The 21,541-nt window shown below is 41.3% G+C and overlaps 1 protein-coding gene across 5 annotated transcripts in view; it reads left to right on the top strand.

Annotated features, from left to right (window-relative positions):
- Positions 1 to 18,109, top strand: part of ARHGEF28 (Rho guanine nucleotide exchange factor 28) — a 146,501-nt gene extending 128,392 nt beyond the window's left edge. For all 5 annotated transcript variants that reach the window (XM_071802036.1, XM_071802037.1, XM_065860418.2 and 2 more), the window contains 2 exons: positions 364 to 664; positions 17,004 to 18,109. In XM_071802036.1, coding sequence (XP_071658137.1) covers positions 364 to 664; positions 17,004 to 17,164 — 462 coding nt within the window. In that variant the 3' untranslated portion in view covers positions 17,165 to 18,109. The remainder of the gene's footprint in view (positions 1 to 363; positions 665 to 17,003) is intronic.
- The last annotated feature ends 3,432 nt before the right edge of the window (positions 18,110 to 21,541 follow it).

Raw genomic sequence — 21,541 nt, 5'->3', positions numbered from 1 at the left:
TGCTATTTCACAGTTATTACTTAGTTTTTCTCGGTTTTGAGGAGAGCAAAGACAAAATGTACTAGGTTATTTTTGTTTATTCCTGAATGCACAAACTATTTAAGTTCTGGGAAATGAGATGACTATTTGCTATGAATCCCCATTCTGTCTGGCAGTTAATTTTAGGTATCCTGCTATAAGGATTCTTCTGGATGATGCTCTTAGTCATATGGTTTAGATTTAGATAGTCCTGCAAGGAACAGGGAGTTGGCATTGATGATCCCTATGGGTCCCTTCCAACTCAAGATATTCTGTGATTCTATGATTCTGGTGCTGGACGAAATCGAAAATTATGTTCTCTGTTTTTTTTTTCCCCTTCTGCAGATAATGGGACATAATCAATCAAACAGCTTACATGGCGAAAATACGTTCTACTTAAATGAAGCTGTAGTGTGTGTGTCTCTAAGCAGTCTCAGCAGATCAGATTCTTCTCTTGTTTATGCGGATGGTGTGTATGGGCTGAACGTCTCGAATTCTGATACAGCAAAGACTAATGAAAATCAGGTGGATGTCAAAACGGACACTTCTTGTCAGCCAGCATTAACCAGTGCACTGTGGAAATCCACTGGTCCTTGCCAGCAGATGTCTATCTCCTGCAAAAGCAACAAGGATGCCTTTAATAATGGTAATTAACACTTTATTTAATTAACAAGTAGTGCAGGCAGTTTGCCACCTCTCAGAATGAATAGTCCTAGGAACTAAGACACCTTGGTAGCAGTGGAAGCAATAGATTTTGCTAAAACAATTGCATGCTACTTTGCAAGCTTGTTGAGGATAGGTGAGAAAATAAGCAGAATAGAAACACAGAAAGCTTTTGAAAAAACCCACAAAACCAAACCTCTATTTGTGTCTGTATAATGGTACTCAGAATGTTGATTTCTGCAAATCCTTTCCCAGTGTTGGGGTTTTTTTGTTTGTTTGTTTGTTTGCTTTGGTGTTTTTGTTTGTTTTGTGGGGTTTTTTTGTTCGTTTGGATTTTTTTCCAAGCTGATGTCGCTCTTGGTGTTTCCAGGTACATTTATCAGCTGTTTTAGAATGTATGTGTGTTACTTGATGATTTCTAGTTAGAATAGCTTTTAATTTACCATCTTAAAATGATAACTGATGATCAAACACCCTCTTCTTTCTTCATTGAGAATGAAATGAAAAATAACTTGAAAGACTCTACAGTTGTGGAAAGAGAATTACATCATTTGTAAGGGATAATAAGATCTTTGATAAAAAGTTTCCATGTTAGTAAAAATAGCTCTTACTGCATTACTTTTCTTTATTTATTTATTTTTTTTTTTTTGGCCAGAACTCTTTAGCCAAAGATAAGTAGATTGCATCGCAGTTATTGACTGTGGCTACCAAAATGAGTGGAAGAGGCCACTTTTCTGAGCACTGCATTGCTCTGAAAATTCCCTGAAGGACTTAAGAAGGAGAAACTCTAACCCATATGAGATTTAGTTCTCATTTTGCATGATGCTAGTTTTGATCTGACTTGATGTCTTCATTCATTCAGTATTGTGAGAGTTGTAGAACAGCATGTAAAAACGGAACAGCTAAAAGTCTAAGAGGAAAATGCTGCACTTTTGGTGTAATAGATTAAGTAATCTGGTGGGCTTTTCCTGCACAGTTGTGAAATTCAAGTGAGATGTCACAGTAGTCAGCACTGCAGCAATGCCTGAGCTCCTGTTTTTCTGCAGCTGGCAGTGCAGGATGACTTCTGCCCTCACACTAGCTGTTTGCTGGTCACATCACAGCAGAGGACAGCAGGCAGCAGGATCAGAAGTTGAAAGCATACTCAAGGATGATGGTTTTTAATTGTCCTACATCAAATCTTGAAGCTGTTTAAATAAAATAGTCTTTGATTAAGGAACTTGCTTGTTAATACTCCTTGTAATGTATTAAGCAGGCATCCACTATAGCCTTCCTAGTCCTCAGTACATGGATTGCCAAAATAGCATTTTATAATCAAAGGCAGGGCAGGCTAGTCTCATCACCACAATCAGCAAACCAAGCTGATTAGTGAAAGAGATTAATATTTCTAAAAATGCCTAAATAATTAGCCTGGTGAAACTTGTTCTAGTTTGACTGAAGTTGTCATTTTAGTAATAGGTCAGCTAAGCTAGTGCAAATTTGAAAAGGAACACATATGTAGGTTTAAACCTCTCAGAAGTGGATTAGCTTGCACTGGCAAATGTTCAGATGCAAGCTAACCAGGATACTTTCTATTGAGACCACATGAGAGCGTCTGGTTTAATTAAACTGGCTTGCACCAGTTTAATTGCACTGATTCTAAGATAAGCTGGCAGAGCTTCTGTGTGTAAAGATACCCTTCACCTACAATAGGCCAGCTTTGTGTTCAGCTGCTGTCTCTGCATCTTGTGCAGACATCCTTATCTTGCCCTGATAACAGGGCACCAGTGCAGCCCCAGCAGCTTGGGGACCAGCACTTGGCTACAAAATCTGCACAAGAGGTAGAGTAACAAGCTAGTGTAAGTCTCCCTGGCTAAGTCGTGTCTGGAAAATCTGCAGCTACTGCCCTGATTGAGTCACAGGGTGCCTTTGCCAAAGCAGCGCAGCAAATCTTTGCAGCATCCCGATGGGTGCAGATGGTTCTGTGAAGCCCACTAGCATGTTGCTAGAGCAGGCAGGGCTGGGAGCACCCCCAGAGTGATGTGCCGTCATATTCCAGCCTCCTTTGTGATTTGGAGAGTGACAAGTATTTTATGCTCTGATCCTGTAGTGCATGAGTCTGTGCAGTTCAGTTTGCCTCTGTCATGCATCAGGAGCTGTTGTATGGGGAGGGAGAAATGAGAAGAGTGCTAGACTTCCCCCTGAAAGACATGACCTCCAAAGCCTCAGCAAAGTTTAAGAAGATCTCTGACCTTGCACCTCTATTTCCTGTCACCTCTGCAGGATAAAGTCAGTCCTGATCATTGTGAATTAAAACCAACAGAGATGCAATGAAAGACTAGAAAGAATTTGAAAATTAGAAGAAACTTTTCATATTTCACGTGTCTGAATCTTTCACGATGTTTTCCCACATTTTTTCAACCAGCTCTATATAAGAAGTCTCATAATCATCTTTCAAAAAACATTCCTAAATAAGAAGTCAAAATTGAACTAAGAAACAAATACTGAGTATGGTTGACTGGAAATAGCTCTGTACCAGGTATATACATGGTCAGATCTTGTATATAGTAAGTTTTTGTGTCCACAAAAGTTTTATGTATCCAGAAAAGGAATTTCTTGCATTTGATTAGGCATCCTGCAAGAAGTCTGGTCTGTCAAACCATCCTTAAATTATTTAATGAGAAGCACCACCTGAACATGTTGTCAAGGAGCTAATCATGCTGCATTCTACTGTATGTTAAGTACTATGCAATTGCACTTCATAAATACACTCAAATGGAAGCGGCTACATTCCTCCAGTGCATAATTTTTCATTCATATTTTCTAAGGTAAGACGCATGTCTCTTCACATAGCTAGCATCATGGTTGTATATCATTGTTTTACGTGTATGGGAGGGAACTTTACTAAAGACCTTGGGGCAAGTTCCCACAAAGCTGAAACTGGCACAAGTACACTCGCTAGAGAAGGTGTGTCAGTCAACAGGAGGAAAGTATGATTGAAAGAAAAATGTGTTAATGCTTTACACTAATGGTTATGAAATTACCTGCATGAAAGAACACAAGTACTTTGGCTAATTAGGAACCAGGGGAAGTATAGGTTTTGTTTCAGACTAGACTGAGAATTGAATAAATTACTCTTGCATTTAATTGACATGTCAGGTTAACTATCTAGAGTAATGCCTAAGGATTTACCTATGGATTCACCTCTTTGATTTCAGGAATCAGTGCAATTTTAATTATTTTAAGCTTTGAAGTCAACAGCATTGTTTGCTGATACTGCCTTTCATTTCTTTAATTCAGATGTTGTACTACAGGAATAGAGTCGAAAAGTGATACATGTGGAAAACTGCACTGGAACTTCATTGTGGGATGTTTTTTCCCCCAACATTTTTGGTGTTAGCATGAAGGATCTTAATGTGTGACAGAGTAAAAAATACAGTTTAAAACTCTATGGGGGACATAGAAATACCTATGATCTCCATAAACAGCTAAATGCAAAACCAGGGAGAAAAAATAGGGCTCTGTTTGACTCATGTGATTTTAGTATTTTTTTAAAGGATGGAAATTTGTATTCTATAAAAAGTATATGCATATTTTTTGCATCAAGGAAGTTGAGAATGGTGCTGTGTGGGCCTGGCTCTTTTCTCATATTTGTGTAAGATGAACCTGTTGCAGTCAGAAGGGGTATACAATGTGAAGCTCATGCAAGTGTGATTAAAAGCATGGTAAATATACTTTGCACTACAGTGTTAAAAAGCTGTCTGAAGATGTACAAGCTGTTTCCCTCTGGTTCCAAGTCAGCACAGTGTTTTGGCAACGGCCAAAGCTCAGTAACTCTGAGCCTTATTTAAATAAGCTTAGCTACTGTGGCCAGCACTGGAGGTGATTAATAGGATCCCATATTGAAGACTTTGTTGAGTAAGATCTCTTTCATGGCTTGGAACCTGTTAAATAATTACTAAGTCCTACAAAAAAGGTCATCACAGTTCTGCATGTATGATGATTGTAAGTTAATTTCTGTACTATTGCTGCTGCATGAATTCCTGAGTACATCTTACCCATTTGTCTTCTGAGCTGGACCGTCACTGTACCCCATACGGCAAATACTTTACATGTCTCCTGTTTAGACAGCATCCTTTGTAGCTAGTGGCAGGCCAACCCCTTAGCACTTGTGGATTGGCATGTAAAGATGCTTTTCTGCCTGTTTTGAGTTTTTCTCGTGTATTTCACAATATTTTTAATAGTGCCATTTTTTCACTGCCCTTCACAGTGAGCAAATTCTTTCTGTTGTTCTTTGACTTGAGAAGAGGGAAGGAGCGAAGGTTTATAAAAGTAAAAAGATGACATGACTGTGGAGCTTCTGGTTTGTCAAGAAGCCTTCAGAGCAGATGTGATACTTCAAACTTTCTCTCTTCCTTAATTGAGTAAATGCCAAATGGAGAATCATGGAATGGTTTGGGTTGGAAGGGGCCTTTCAAGGTAATCTAGTCCAATCCCCCTGCAATGAGCAGGGACATCTTCAACTACATCAGGTTGCTCAGAGCCCCATTCAGCCTGGCCTTGAATGTCTCCAGGAATGGGGCATCTACCACCTCTCTGGGCAACCTGGGCCAGTGTTTCACCACCCTCATTGTAACAATTTCTTCCTTTTTAAGAAATACAGCATGCAATTAATTCCAAGTTACCCTTTCTGTTTACAACATATTTCTTCTACTTTTAGCATTGATGACTGCATAGGTAAGCACAGAGCTCATTCAGTGTTCAAGTTACAATTAAAACAAAATGAAATGGAACTGTATAAGAATATGAAGGTAACAACAGCATCCTCATCTCCTAAGTTCAAAATAGCATTCATTTATTAGAACAAGTAAGATCTTACTTTTAACTCTGCAACAGATAATGGCAGATTTACCTCTCCATACCAGAGAACATGGAGTTTCGTGCCCTGCCTTAAGACATTAGTGTCTGTGGGATACATGGTGGAAGTGAACAACAGGGGAAGTACTTTTTTTCCTCTTGGGAATAACAGTGCCATTTGTTTAAAGCAGATGGCAAAAGGGATTAAATCACATGGCAGCGTGATACCAAAGCAAAAAAATATGTCATTATGTGTCATTTGTAATTAGTATATTTCAAGTAACACTTGCTTTTCAGCTCTGCGGTGCTAGAGTTTTGTACTTCTGTTACTGTTTTTCTCATCTCAAAATACTTTTTCTCATTTTTGAACATAACCACAGTAAATGCCGTAGTATTACTTAACCTTTTAATTAAGGCAGTTAATGATGTTCTGGTTTAATTTTGTACATGAATGTAAGTACAGAATTGCCTGCGTAATGCCTGATTGATTTTATTCTTTCTAATATCTTCTCATTTAGAGCTTATTCATTAGGAGGGAAGTTTAGAATAGTGCACATCTTTGAGGTAATGAATTGAGCAGAGAGATTGTCCATCCCTGTCTAGTGAGGTTCCACTGGGGTTTGTGGAAATCAGCACACCATACTCCAGGTTACATTGCCTGCAAACTTCTTAAACAACAGGATGATGGCCAGATCTTTTTCATTTTGCTTATACTAATGGTGCCAGCATCTTCAGTGAGGTGCTTTTTGCACTCAGTGGAATTACTGGTATTAGTGAGACTACAATGGTTTGGACCATCATCTCTTACACACAGATTTGTTCTTCACTTAGGTAAGGTTGTACCAATAGATCTGAGTTTCAGGGAAGCAGAATGAGGGAAAGGAGCAAATTTTGTAGCAGAAGACCCTCGGCAAGGGGGTCTTTTGCCAGACAGCTGCTTCTCCTGGTCTGCAGTGAAGCAGCTCCAGCTCAGGGTTGTGCAGGGTTGTAAGGTTGGCAGCAAGTCTGCAGGGAAAGAGGTGTACTCTCAGGAAAAGCAGTGACAAAACAACAGAGTCTTGCTAATTGTTTGATGTCAGGAAGATAACCTTGGGATGTCCTTGTTTTCCTCAGGTAATGTGATCTGTGGGTGGAGGCCTGGTTAGGTGCCCTGCTTTAGTACATTAAAAATGTTTTGTGTACGTTTTTGTAATGCAGTTAAGAGTCTGAAATTGGTGCACAAGTATGAATAAATAATGCATACTAATGGCTGGGAGAAGTTTTTTATGAATGATCGAATTTTGTAAGATATTGAGTATGAAAACACACCCAGTAAAATCATGTAGCTGAATCACCAAGTGTATCTGTCTGGCTTATTTTGAAAAGTACCATCTCATTTTAATTATTTAGTATAACACTTTACCTATTCCGGGAAATAGCCTGTAGCATGTTGTGTAAAAGTAATGAAGTCTTAGTAATATGAAACCTCCTCAGCAGCATCTGCTGTTAAATATGTATTGAGAAACTGGGGAAGATTGTCTGTCTGTCTTTTACTGGCATTTGTCACAGGAGCACTCGATTGCTTTCCACATAAATTATACTGGCTGTAGCCAGATTGCTGGGGAAGATGTCATGGAGTATCTTGTTCTGCCTCCCTGGATACTATAGAAAAAAATCCTTTGTTTATAAATTTTTGCTGGAGTAGTAGAGGGGAGAAGCCTTGGTGCTGGTATGGAGGTTGTTTTTAGTTTAATCAAATAGGAAGATTTCCAATAGTGACCTGCCAAGATTCTGCAAGTGTCCCTTCAAAGATTGTTCTAGAGGTGGAACATAAATAATACAAAAATGGATGTGATTTGGCTGTATTCATTTAGGGTCTGACATATAAAAATCAAGGAAGCCCACGTGCCTTTAAGAGTCATTGAATATATTCCGTGTTACAGCATATATGACAGACAGGGAAGCTAGTATATTTGGCAAGGATGAAAAGGGATTTTTGTTTTTCTTTTTTTAATTGAGGTTGAGAATTGCAGGATAGTTGTTGCTGACAGTAAGAACTGCAGAGAAGCTGGCTGCTATACAAAGGAACCTGCCATTACAGAGCAGCGGCAACTGCAAGTATGATGAAGGTCCTAAGAAGGGCAGTTTTGAACCAAAGGAGGAGAGGACTGTCTTTTAAAACATTGCATCACTTTTGGGTTTTTTTGCTGTGAGGAAGCGGCCCACCCTCTGGAGCAGCGGGATGGCACCAGGGAAGAGCTTCAGCACATGGGACAAGGGGATGGTGAAGGCACCAGAGGGAGTTGGACCAAAGCAGAGACAGGGTCTACAGAGGCACAGTTGCGGGCCCAGAGATGGAGAAAACTTGTAGCAAAGGCAAGGTGGAAGTAGGTGGTGATGAATTCAGGCTTAAGGGTAAGACCAGTATTGCCCATAGTGGAGAGAAATGGGAGCAGAAGGAAGGAAAGTGGATCCAAGTACGTTCTGTGTACTCAAGGAAAGCACTTTGCTGAAGGGGTGAAGGCACATGCCTCTTTGATAATTGTGCTTTTTTCTGGCTTTGATGTACAGTTTTCCCTTTAGCTTTTATGCAAACTGTTTTCACAGCAGTTATACATTCACAGAACATTTAGCAAACAATTAAAAAGGGCATCCATTTCAGAATATTTGATCACACCCTGTGATCCTGTGCTTATGATGCAAACTTGGGGAATGTGCAACTGTTCAATTTTTTCTGTTGTTTTTAATGAGTGCAAGAAGCAAACGTCAGTGCATATACTTCCTGCCAATCTAACTGCAACCAGACTAAGATGGCTGTGCTAATACTCAAACTGCAGTCGAAAATTAGTCACAATTTCCCTGACTTTTGAGCTTGGTGTAGAACAAGTATCTCTGTGACTGCCAGATAAGAGGCTTCTTTCAGCTGCATACTCTTCTAGCAATGCCCGTATTTTTTCCTGCATTAATCATTAAGAGACAGTTTCTATTAAAGGGCAAGATTAGCATGTAATTGATTTGAAACAGGTGCTTTGCCTCATGTTTTGCTTCTGTGGCAATTCTATATATTGGCTTAGACTTGCTCTGCCAGTTACTTTGAGTTTTGATCTCATCAGCTTTTATGAGTAAGAAGTGATGGATCTCGCCTTCACATAAAACTGAGGTGTTTAGGAGGAGACGTGAGAGTGTTTTATAAATGACCTCCCTCTTTTGGCTTTTGTAAGAGGGTTGTGCCCAGTGCTACTCAAGAAAATGTTTGCTGAAGTCCAGAGCACACTCCTTTGTGTTGCACCTGAAAGACAAGCCAAAAGCTGGGGACAAAACCTATTGTTTGCCAAGGTCTTTGATTTAATGTTTATTTCAAAGCAAACTTGTAGTTAAAAAAAAAAAAAAAAAGGCACATTAAAACCAACCATAAAATATGAAGCAAGATTAATCAGCACAATAATGTCTGTCTGCGGTAACAGGGTGCTCAAAAGAACAGTTTTGATGTGTAAATGTCCCCTTTTATTTCAAAGGCAGTGAATTCATGTGCCAGAGACAGTCTTTTTTCAGGGTTAATGCTAACTGTTCGTCTGTTCAAGAGGGAAGGAGAGGAAGCTTCACTGCAGTGTTTTACCTTCAGGGTGCAAATTGGGACAGGGCAAAGGAGGCGTGGGGATGTGCAGGCTGGTGGCAGAATGGGGGGCTGACTTCATCGTCTGTGGAGATATTGGGAACACTAGTTGGGTCTGTAACTTTTATGAGACTTCCATTTCTCCAGCAAACACTCAAGCAGGAGCGCTACCCACTGACCACAGTTTATTGTGACTTCAGCCTGCTGGCCAAATGTCTTCTGCGGGTTATGGGCTGGGGGAAGCCGTTGCAGCCCACTTCAGATGCACCCACATCAGACACCCCAAGGAACAGGCTGCAGGAGATTTCCCGTGCTTCCCCACTGCTGCCGTCAGCAGACAGACGGGTCGCCCCTGCCCCCAGAGAGGTGCCCTGCATGGGCATGCAGTGGCCCCGTGCCGGCGGCTGGTCGCCTTCCTTGTGATCCTTTGTAGGAAGGGTGTTCTTGGGGTTTTATGGTTATTTTCTCTTGATCATTTGAGTGCAGCTGTGTTTAATGAGCTGGAAAAGAAGTAGGTCAATAAAACATGTGTTTGCTGTTAGCAGAATACCTGTTGGACCATGTGTGTGTCTGTAATTGACCATCTAAAGCTTCAAAGCTTAGCACAAAGACAATTTAATAGGGAATTCATACCTAAATAAATTAATATTAAGCAGAAACAGACAGCTGGCAGGCAGTATGCCCTGCCAAGGTGAGACTGTGGGTATTTAATGCACAGACAATTTATGATTTCAAGTCAGACCTATTTTTAGGTCTCTGTTATTGTTATGCATTAAAAACCAGCATGCCAAAAATAGTTTAGAAGCCGTGTGCTTTAAAGCCAACACAACCGATAACATAGCCATGTAGCAAGTTAAAATTTTAAATTATTGCAGCCTAGGGGCATGCTATAAACTTGATTTTGAAGTGGCATCACTGGCAGTGTCTGAGCTTGAGATGCTTTTAAAATGTTTTCTTTGATAACGCCAGTGTTAGAAATAGTGTGTTTGCTGGGCTTCAGTGGAAGAAAAGTGACTCCAAAACCTGAAGGTTTAAGACAAATATCAGATAAATGAGCTGGAACCCTTATGAAGCTTTATGATAAAAGCAGTTTCAGTGGAATAAATGCAAATTTTGTCTTAGCCAAGAATTTGGTCCAAATTCTCTAGATCAAACCTCTTTAAACAATTATGAGGCAAAACCTGAAAACTGAATTGCATTTTAGTACCTAGGCCAACAACTAAACAAAGAACAGAAACATGCTGAATAATGGCATTTGCAGTAGTTTTGCTGTGATCAAAATTCCAAAATACAGTCATGAAGAGAGAGATGTTGCAGACCTTATTCATCATTGACTTTGAATTCTTTTTGTTTTCTGTCTTGCTCATGAGACTAATTAATGTAGGATCTATTGTGATCTAATTGCTTATCTGCTTTTTGTGAAAAGACTTCTTATTTGTGAAGGTACTTGTTTGCCTAAGAAATGCAGCTGCTGCTTTTTCATGGGCTTGGGCTGGTTAAAAGTAAATAGCAGCATTAAAATTTCCAAACTGATTTCCTGCCATATACAGTCAGCTGGGAAATGGATTAGGCTTCTCCTTCCTTGGTAGCTTCAGGATCAAAATATTTTTCCCAGTGTTTTTTGAGACCAGGTACCAAATTTGGTTCCCACTGTGAAACCAGATTTACTGAGGTGCAAAGTCCTGTTTTTTCTATGGTACTTGAGATTAAGACTCTCAGTGAATAACTGCTGGGAGTTGTGCTCAGATCCTCAAAGCCTGTAGATGCCATTTCAATACCAAATGGCGGCAGCAGTGGCTGCATCCTGGCTGTTCCAGGGTGACGGGCTATGCTGCCTGGCAGGTCCCGTGCTGCTGAGTGGTGTTGCCTTTCTGCCACCAGCCATCAGCTCCATAAACAATTGAACCTGCTGTGTGGAAAAATCCATCACCAGCTGGGAAAGTCATAGTAGGCACTGAAAGAAGCAATCAAAACTAATCGTAGTGTGTTTCACCAAAAGAAAAGGGAGAGAGAGGCTAATGAATCTGCCTGGAAACCACTGGGAGCATCATTAGAGAGAAAGAGCTGTGGTGGGATTTGCCAGTGGGAACTTTCAGTGGAGCCCATGGGAGTTAGTCTGCCCTTTGCTACTGAACTGTAATGGCAAATGGGAGCCTGTTACCCTTGAATTCCTTTGAATATCCCAGGCCCGGTAGACTTAGCACTGGTTTTTAGGTGTCTGCTTGTGCCTTGCATTATGCATGAATGCTAGTGGGGGGATTAAATGCAGCAGCTCTGCCATTTCAAATAGCTTTGACCTGAAGTTGATGTGTCAGCTGTCAGTCCAGATGAACTTCGTATAAAAACTGGTACCAGTTATTATAAAAAAATGGTAAAAGCAAAACGTAACTTTATATATTATTTTAAGAGGAGTAATTGTTTTGAGAATCTTTAACATATTTGTTGCTAAAAGTGGCAGAACTCCCCTTTTAATGAAATTTTATTTGTAAAGAGGGCCAACATGTGACACAGATCTCTGAAAGTCACAGCAAATTAACTCAGTGCAAAATCTGCATGCTGAATTCCCCCCAAACCTCCTATGTGTGTGTGTGTGTGTGTGTGTGTGTGTGTAAACAGCTGGAAGGAAAACAACTGGAGTATCCAACATGCCAGCCTGACCTCAGAGGTGACCCAGCTTTGAGCAGGAGTTTGAACCAGAATTCTCTTAAGATCCCTTCCAACTTGAATTATCCTGTGATGCTGTGAAATTAGGGCCAGAGTTGGAGGAGAAAAACAGGGCTTTCTATTAAAAACAGGCTTGAAAGAGGTTTTTTTTTTGCCTAGAGTGTTTCCTAGTGCCTTCCTGTCCTTCCCATAATCATTGTGGGTACTCCAGGCTCACCTGGAGAGCTCTGATGCATGGGGGAGAGAGAGGAGGGCTGAAGGGGAGAATCCCTGGCATTTATGTGATGTGGAAGTGCTTACAACCTATGACAACAGAGAGAAGGTGAGAATCACTGTGGCTAATGAGTTGTTTACTTGGCTTTTGTATCGCTCACCTCAGGAGCAGACACTGTGTTTGTGTTGGTATGTATTGATCTCAGATTCCTGCAAATTCCATCGCTTTGTACTTCACCTTCCAAGCAGTTTATGTGATGCCACTAATCCTGTCTCTTAGTGCTACAGGAAGGGTATAGTAGTTAGGGTGCAGAATGCCACTTTTTTTTTTTTTTTTCTGTTTCCCATATAACATTAGCACATTTTTAGCCAGGAGCTGTTGTTTCTCTGAGTTTGGATCCCGATCTGGTTTGGAGAACTGAGGTGTCCTTAGAAAGTCCAGTGCAAGCTGTGCCCACCACGTGCTGCAGGCCTGGCGTCTGCTGTTGTTGTATTTAAGTTACCTAGAAAAGCATTTTTACTTTGGGAGAGTAGAGTGTTTCTCTGCAGTTTCCTGATGCCTGTCCTCATGGTAGTGGAGCTAAACTCACGGAAAACGAGGAAAAATTGGATTTGTTTTTAATGTTGGATTTGGCAGTATGTGTCTGTGTGCATGGGGCAATTAGTGATTTTTTTTTTTTTTTTAATCCAGAATTTGGTAGAAACAGCCTCTAACTCCTTTTGGGACAATTGGTGGGGGAGACAATAAGGAATGCCTGGGTTTTCTTTAGTTAATGAAACAGTCTTAGCTGAGATAAAAAGGCAAAAACGTTGGACTTAGGTGGTGTGACACTGCTAGGCTGAACAGGCTACATTGCCCCGAAATGCTGAAGTGCTATCACAGATCACCTAATACTACGCATCCAGCCTCAAGCCTTTTTGCTGGGGAGACTGACCAGCCCAACATTGAATATATGGATTTTTCTGGTCTCCTGTTTTGTCTGGGGTACACGTGGTGCAGTTAGGGATCTGGCTCTGGCTCTTTAGGAAAGAGTTACCTGGGTTGGTGTAGGAGAAATAAATTCTGCATGACTGAGAAGCAGTTAAAGGTGTTTCAGTTTTCACATAAGCTCCAGGGCTGGAGTACGGTGAGATGTCAACAGCCTTTGGCTGCATCAGAAGTGGGACCGTGGACCTGGGAGTCTCACAGAAGACCCTGTGGAAAGGTCTGAGCTACAGCTCATTAAAGCTTTGGAAAACTGGGAATATATTCTGCACTTAAGTAAACAGGAAAGAAAAACTGTGTTCCTTAAGTGTAAATGAGCAAGAGGAAGGTTGTGGCCAGGTACAGTCACCTTTGCTTGTCCTTTCTGTGCAGGGGGTGTAGGATGGAGGCAGCGGGCATAGCCCTGCCCAGGCAGGGGCAGTGGGGGCACTTTTGCTGAGTGCTGGTGATGTGGGTGCTGGTCTGGTGGGCGCGCTGTTGAGCTGAACACAGCCTGCCCGAGCATCACTCGGCAGGTTGGAAGGGAGCAGAAGAAGGGATAAGCAAATGCTGAATTTAAAGAAAGGGAATAATACAAAGCTCATTTTGTGGCTGATCTTGGCAGGTGAGTTACAGTCACAACGAAGAAGGCTCGTAAAAAGCTGATGGTCCTTATTTACCTGGCTCTTGATCCATACCGAGTTCTGACAGTCAGCCATAGCGCAGCAGAGAACAGGCCTGGAGAGGGGCTGGGGAGGTTCTCGTGGGTGCCCCAGCTGCCCGGGGAGCACGACAGAGCTTTCCAGCTGCCACTTTCTGGTAGCAGCCACCTTTGCCAGCCCTCCTCTGCCTTGCTATTTACACGGATAATGTGGTTTCTTTGTTTGTTTGTTAGTTTTTTCTTTTGAGTGTGCTCAGCTCTCAGAGTTTTGTAGCAGGCAGCAGCTGATAATTTCAAGGCTGGAGGTTTCTTCCCTGTTTTGGTAGAGCATTTAAAGAGGAGGATTTCTCCCACCATTCTCCTGCTTGGGGCCGAGCAGCCCATATCCCTGTGCTGCACCAGGGACCTTGGGGGAGGCATCCTGTCAGCTGTCACTGCTCTGCCTAACAAGAACCAGTGCTGGCTGGTGGATCAGTCCACTTTCCTCACTCTGTTCACCTGAGGCTGTTATTACCAATTCTGGCAGTTCTTGCACCCTCCCTGAGCAGCTGCTCTCGGGGTGCATTGCGATACCGGCTGGTCTCCTGGCTCGGCTGCTTCCAGCATGGCACTGGGTAAGGAGATAGCAGGCGCCCTCCTCACCGGCAGGCTGAGTTTGCCAGCCCCGGGACACATTGTGCTTTTATTAGGCAGAGCCTGTCTTGTGTGCCACCCGAAGTGCAGCCAAAAACAGGCACGCCCCTTCTCAGCTGGATTCAGCACAACCTTTCCAGCCTGAGAAGCCACTCGTTACACTGGTGGCAGCTGCTGGGCTCGCACCTCCTGGGTGTTCCCCTGCTGTTCAGGTTCTCTGGGTGCAACAGAATTTAAAAAAAACAAAAACAAAACCAAAAACCAAGACGCAACTAAACTAGTAATAAATCATTTATTTCAATAGTGACAGAATCTGATTTTGTTTTTCCAGAATACAGTTTCCACTACTCAGCTCTGCTGCTTAGAGTTAACAGTTAATGAGAAATGGTTTGGAGACAGCTACTGTTTTAATTGGTGAAGCAATTACTGTTTAGTTTTGATGGTGGAAAATGACTGCATGTAAGGTGTTTTTCTTTCTTTTCTAGGTTTTTTCAAATTTGTAATTAGGCTTTTCCAATTATGTACTTCGTAAACTTTGGAAATAGATCTTTCAAATAAGTGCTTACTGCCTGGTATTCTTATGCACAATATTTTGTAAAGGTGAATAGAGTCACAGGACTTAAAAGGAATATTAATGTGGGGAAAATTACCCCAAAATAGAAATGTTCAGAGGTTGATGACCTTCCGCTGGTAGGGCTCTTTTTAATAAATAAAACTGAAGTATCCAGTTTCCATAAAGAAAAGCAGATGTAGGGCATTTCTAGTTTCTTGAATCTGTCTCTGCAAATTGTAATCTTTTTCTAATATGGTGATCAAAAAGAAATAAATGCAAATGTCCACTTTAATAAGGAAGGGCTGTTCAATTAAGTCAGGGAGTCAAATCCTGCTGTGTTACGTATTGCAGGTATTAATAACTCACCTGCAATAAAGATTTACTCCAGATTTTCATCAAGACCAAAACTTGATCCTTTAAAAATAGTAAAAGAAAGGGGATTCAGGATTAATTTTCTTAACATTCTGTTTCACCCCATTATGATCAAGCAGCACTTGTTTATAAATACCTTGCCCCTGCCACAGAACCTGCAGCCTCAGCAGCAGGTATAACATATTACGTGGCTTGCAGTGGAAGCAAAAACCCCAAACCTGTTTGAGGCTAGTTGTGTGAATATCAAAGAGGAAATTATGCTGAAGGCAGAGGCGGTGATAGGACATGTTCCCACATGCCCATTGCATAATCTTCTCCCACCACTCCACGTGCCCTGCGGCAGGGAGCAGCCGGAGAGCTTGGGCTTTGCAGGGTGCCAGCCAGCTTGTTTTGCTTTAGACTCCTGGCTCACCAAGCCTGGTGAAAGCCGCATGCATCAGGGGAATGCCAAATGTGGGCAGGTGTCACTGTAAACTGTCACCGGTTAGAGCAGCACAGTGTGTAAAACAAACAAACAAACAAACAAACACCTCCCCCAAAGACACACAAAAAAACCCCCAAACAACAACAACATCAACAACAAAACAAACAAGTATCTCCTTTGTAACAGGCTTTCATTTCACATACATATGAGAAGGGATAGCGACCAGAGCAGGCATGAAATGTCTTCTTAGCTCTCTGCATGGATGACCAAGGCTCAAAGGACGCCAGTGCTGGGTTTGCTTGTTTCTGGTGTTACCCATGCTGGTGCTGGAAGGGGTGCCAAGCTCTACTTCTTTTTGCAGAGGGAAGAATGAAAAGTTAACCCTCCTCATGTAATAGCAGAGGTCAGGCCAGGATTATAGTGAGAAGACTGGAACAAGTATTGCGGCCTGTCCATTGCAGACTTTCTTTTCTCATCCCTAGGTGCAAAGATAGATGCTCCCTTGTTATGCAGCTTGTTTTTATGTTAAAAATTGCTTTGTAGAAATAAAGATGTAGAAAAAACAACTACTACGATGTAGTTCCTGAGGGCCTGAAGTGTTGTAGAAGGCTGGGTGGAGAGAAAACGCAACCATGATTATGGTTTTTTTTGAGTAGACTGTAGATCATCACAAAAGCCATCAAACCTTGATGTTGGGACTAAAAGTACTGGATTCTCTGCATTTACAGGAGAAAATTGGAAAGAGAACAAATTAAGATCCTTGTGAAATAATTTCTTACTGTTTGTGTGCAAGTATTCTCTCTGTACCATACCTAAAGGATTGAGAAAAGAAGAGGGTAAGTTGTTTGCTCCAAGAAACACAGATAAACTTATCAGAAAAAGCTGAAAGGTTATACATCTATTACAGACTGCAAGTGCCAATCAGCTAGACTTATATCTGGGTTTACTCAGTTAATGATTTTTCATTTGTAAAATGAAAGCTTGCAAATAAAAGTCTTTGTAATGATGGGAACGATGTTAATTTTACAATTGGATTATCGTACTAATAAAGGTACTAATCATGAGCTGTATGTTTCCCTCCAGCCCAACTCTGACAACATTTATGTCTTTCCTTTACTGTGAGTCTGGTTAGTAGAGCATGGGTGTAAATTTCTTTTATTGTAAAAATAGTAGCAGTGATCCAAAACCTTGGATGACAGTGGAAAGACGTGAACAGATTTCAGTAAATTTGGGTAAGGTACCTCTTACTGGTCTGTAGTATAACTTGTAATATAGCAGTGTTTTCCTTTCTAGACAGATGCTGCAAGCTAGAAAATGGTGCTAATGAAAAAAAACCAGAATTTGTACCTTATGGTGGAACAGGCGTGGCAGAAGATGCATTGTCACATGTCCTTCTCTTGTGCATTACAGATCTGAATGCATCACAGACCCAGGGTCCCCAAGCAAGCGTTCCAAACCATGGATCCATCCAGTCGCCACGGGTTGACACACTGCTGCTGAACCACCAGCCTGAGAGCCTGCAGGACACTGAAAGTGGAGACAGAGTAGAGGAGAAGATTGTTTACCTCTGAAGGCTTATTTTCTAATTTCAGTAGCACTTTGGAAATATAATTGTGTTTCGTTTTCTAAATATCTGTAGTTGCTTTCTGTATGACTAAATGGTTTTAAGGATCGTATTAAATATTCAATGCAAAATTCTCCCCATGATAAATATAACAATTAAGTTATTTTGAAGCCTTTGGTTTATAATTTTTAATTTATGACATTATTTCAAATGCTTTGAAGAAGCAATGAGTGTCAGGGGATATGTAACATTTTAAAATCATGAAGATGGCACCAAAAGCTGTGAATACCAGTCCTGATTTTTCTCTTCAGTCCTCTTTTTAAAAGGGCAAGTTAGGAGAGGTGGGCCTGCTATTTGAGATTTCAAAGTATGGATCAGTAACCTTCTAACAATTGTGATATAACATGAGAAGACAGCAATGTAAGAATGATGGCTGTGGTCCTTGCTATGGTATGTACCCTTTCTATGGTATGTACTCTGAACTATCAGGTCTCCTGGCTCAGGAACCAATCAGAAGAAGATGTTTTTCATGGTATCAACAGAATTGCAGAATTGTGTTTATGTCCCAAGACTTAGAATCATTTTGGTACTACTGCCAGTTTCTGTGTAGAGATGCTGTAAATCAGTTTGTTATTGTATTATAAGTGTATCTCATTTCAGCAAGTGCCCTTATGCATTACAATTTACCAGACGAAATCTGGTAAAAAAATTGGTCAAAAGAAAAAGTGGTCAAAAGAAAGGGGAAGAATAGTAGGCTGTTAGTGAACTGAACTCATCTCTAACGCTGTTGCTTTCCCATGTAGGAGCCAGTTATTTTCCTGCTTTTAGGTTCACAGAGTCATCTCTGTGTTAGGCAATAAGAAACCAGGACCTGTTTCATGCCTTTCTATCTTTCAGAAATATTTGTACACTTCTGTCGAACTGAATAAATGTTCTGTATATCACTACAAAACTGTAACTTTGATTCATTGTCAGGTCCTCCAAAGAAGTTTGTAAATATGAGGGGGGAAAAAAAAATCTCCTTGCCTGGTTTGCACTCTGCTCTGCTGCAGAAGCTCCTGCCTTGTTCCAGCACGGCCAAAGCTGTGCCCCAGGCACCACAGCTGGCAAAACCCAGGATGTGCTTATTCGGGTGGGCATGGGCAGCCCTCTGGGCTGGCCAGGTGCTGCTTAGGGTGGCTGATGGGATCTGCAGCGTCGCAGCAGGGATGCAGCTGCACAGCTCCTGGACCAGAGCTGCCTTTCCTCAGCCCAGCTCACAGGGTAGAGGAACACTGGGTTGCCCCTGCCTGTTCAGATAAGCCCCAAGCATCATATGGATTTCATTTTACCCTGAGTCTTGAATTGTGCCAAATCTCTTGCAAGAGAGCAGGGTTTTAGATAGTAGATGTTTGTCAGGAAGGGTCTCCTGGTGTGGAGGATTCTCTTCCAGGGATTGGTGTGCTACTGGGAATATTCAAAAGCAGTGCTTCCTGAGTTGCACCTGACAGGGCTACCTGACAAGCTGTTCGGTTGATACCTTGGGTTAAGAGCTGAGACGTTGACTTTCTCAACGAGCAGGTCCCAATTCCCAGCTGGTATTAGTCAGTGTGCCAGTGTCACCAGGGAAAGACTGAGCCTGCAGATGTGTTCTCCAATTTCTATTTCTGGCCTTCAAGACTCCTGCTCACCTGACAGCATTTCATTAATATGTTACCATATAAGAGAAGAAGCCTTTTTAGAATTTCAGGAAACATCTTACTTTCTTTACATTCCATAGTTAGACTAAAATTAAAATGGGAATCCAACCTCTCATTAGAGGTTCTACAGTAAGGACAGTCCACAACCTCTCTGTTTTACAAGTCAACAATGAAAGCAGTGTTGCCATCTGGACAGCTTTTTGGCAAATTTCTGAATAACCAGACCAGTTTCTTGGGATACAGTATGTCCTGGCATACATGCATTGCCTAGGGACTGGCGGGAAATTGGGAAAAACTGTGTAGTTTTCTCCACAATTGCTCTCTCTGCATTTTATTATGTCTTCGCTGAAACATCTGGTACTGGTTACTGTCAAATCTGAGCTGCTGGATGGATAGGTGCTGTCCCAGCCCGGTGTGGGAATTCCCGTGTAAGCATCTTGCCACTGGGAGAGAAAGAGAGGATACTGCTTCTCTCATCAGTTTTTAATTGAGGGCCTGTAAGTCAAAAAGTGTTTGGCCAGGACTTCAGCTGTTGTGCAAATTCCTCGAGTCCCCTAACATCAGGCAGCATCTTGTTTTGCTCACCTGTGTTTACAGTAAAACTTCTGGCACTTGAGGAAGGCAAAGGCAGGAAACAGGTGGCCTCTAGATTTAGGTATTTTAATTGTAGAAAATGTTTAAACTATAGGCCAGTATGGTCTTGGCAGGTGCTTTTTATAACAAGATGTATTATGCACCCACGAACTTTGTCCATTATTTAGGCATTTGTTAATACTTAGCAGAATTTAAATGCAGTGTTAGTGAGACTCAGCCATACTAACAGACTGCATTTTCAGTCACTGACAGGCATATTTTAAAGGTTCATCTTCTTCTTTAATTAGAAAAATACATTCACAAGTTCTCCTTGTCACCTTTATTACATTGTTTTGTAGTGGACATATTCACAAGGCCTGTTGTTCTTTTTTTTAACTCAACCCCTGTATTGTGTTTTCTTTTTTTACTGTGCTTCTCAAGGTGTCTTTCCTCTGAAAGCTCAAAGTCAAATTTAGTCATTCATTTCAGTGTTGAAATTATAGGAGCAGTTGCTGTACTGCCAGCGTGGGCTTTGTCTTTGGTGTTTCGTATTTTGTGGTGTTTTGTTTTGTTTTGTTTGGTTGGTTTAGGTTTTTGGGGTTTTTTGTTTGTTTTGTTAGTTTGTTTGTTTGTCTTTCCAAGAAATTTATACGATGGTAAAGAAGTAATTTATAAAGGACTCAAGCTTACAGTGGGCTGGATCCAGAACCTTGGATTTGTCATTCAGTCTATTGCAGAATGAAGCCAGAATAAAGCAAATGCTCCACTTGGCTGTTATTTGAGTAATAGGGTAAACAACACATTTAGCTGTATTTTTAAGAGATTTTTCAAAAAGCTCATCCGTGTAATTTTCAAATGACTAAATTAAATACAGATTAGGCTCTCAGCAGCAAAACTCCCAAAACATTGTTTACTGAAGTGATTAAAAAAACCCAAAGCGTTCATGTTTCCATGTAAGAAAGATGAATCATTTTACTTAGAATGCCCTGTGGGCTGCATTAATTTAATGCCACCCATTTACGTTAAAAAAGTAAGATTTTTCACTGCATCTCAGTCAAGTTGGTGCAAATTTTGTAGCAATGTACCATAATGCTGGTAAAATTGTGTTTGTAGTGGGGCTCATTCAGAGGAAAGCAAAGATGCTTTGTTGTGGTAAGTAACGGGTACAACTTGTTCTGACTGCATTTTGAAGCAAAGGAGAGCTGTGGCTGAAGCAGTTTGCCTTGTGCATTTGATGACAAATGGGGAAATAGTGTGACTGCTCTGATACCTCCCAATCACTATTCTTTCTGAAAAGAAATCCAGGCCGAAATCCTTCTTGTCTAAAGCCTTCACTGCATCCAGTTCATATTATAGAGGTAGAAACAGCACACGTTGTGGGACATTATCACTCTGTAAGAGGTTGGACGTCTGCTTTTTGAATTGCAGTCGCATTGTGACTTTTTTTTTGCCAAGGTACATGGATGTATTTATTTTTTTCTCATCCCCAGTAAAGATCTGTATGTAGAAGCACTACAGAAATAGCTGTAAATCTTGGTGATCTTACTCGTAAGGACAACCACCTGTTAGCCTCAAAAAGTTTTTCCCATCTCGCTGCCAGGTTCTGAGAAGAGGCTGTGAAGATGGCCTGAATTCAATGGCTTGAATTTTGCATAAAGGCTCCCTTTGGCAGGCTGATGTGAAACCAGAGTGTTTGATTTCTTCAGTATAAAGGAAAAACCTCAAAGGATAACCTTGCTGGCATTAAAATAAAGTGTTCTCATTAATACAGCCCTTTGCTCTGTGAAAGTGCAATGGACAATGACTACTGGGCTGCTTCTATCAGGACATCACCAAAGGATTGTGGAGGATCTTGCTAGTGTTTGTGGGCCATGGTGGTGAATTGGTCCAGATACTTCATCTGGGAATGTCAACATTTTTCACTGACATGCAGAACAGTGCTGGCAGCAGCTCTATCGAGGTCAGCAGCTGGCTCCCAAATTCCCAGGCAGCTATGTTTCCTATCCTAGTGATTAGCTGTGCAGAAGTTCCTTCCTCTTCTCCTCAGTCTCAGTTTCAGTCTCAGATAAGGATGTTCCCACACCTTACTTAGAAGGGTTCAGCCCCAGGGATGTCTGTAGCATCTGCTGAGG

Source organism: Patagioenas fasciata, chromosome Z (genome assembly GCF_037038585.1).
Source record: "Patagioenas fasciata isolate bPatFas1 chromosome Z, bPatFas1.hap1, whole genome shotgun sequence".
In the NCBI taxonomy this organism is placed as follows: domain Eukaryota; kingdom Metazoa; phylum Chordata; class Aves; order Columbiformes; family Columbidae; genus Patagioenas; species Patagioenas fasciata.
Note: the sequence above shows the minus strand (reverse complement) of the source record. Positions and strands in the feature narration are given on the sequence as shown.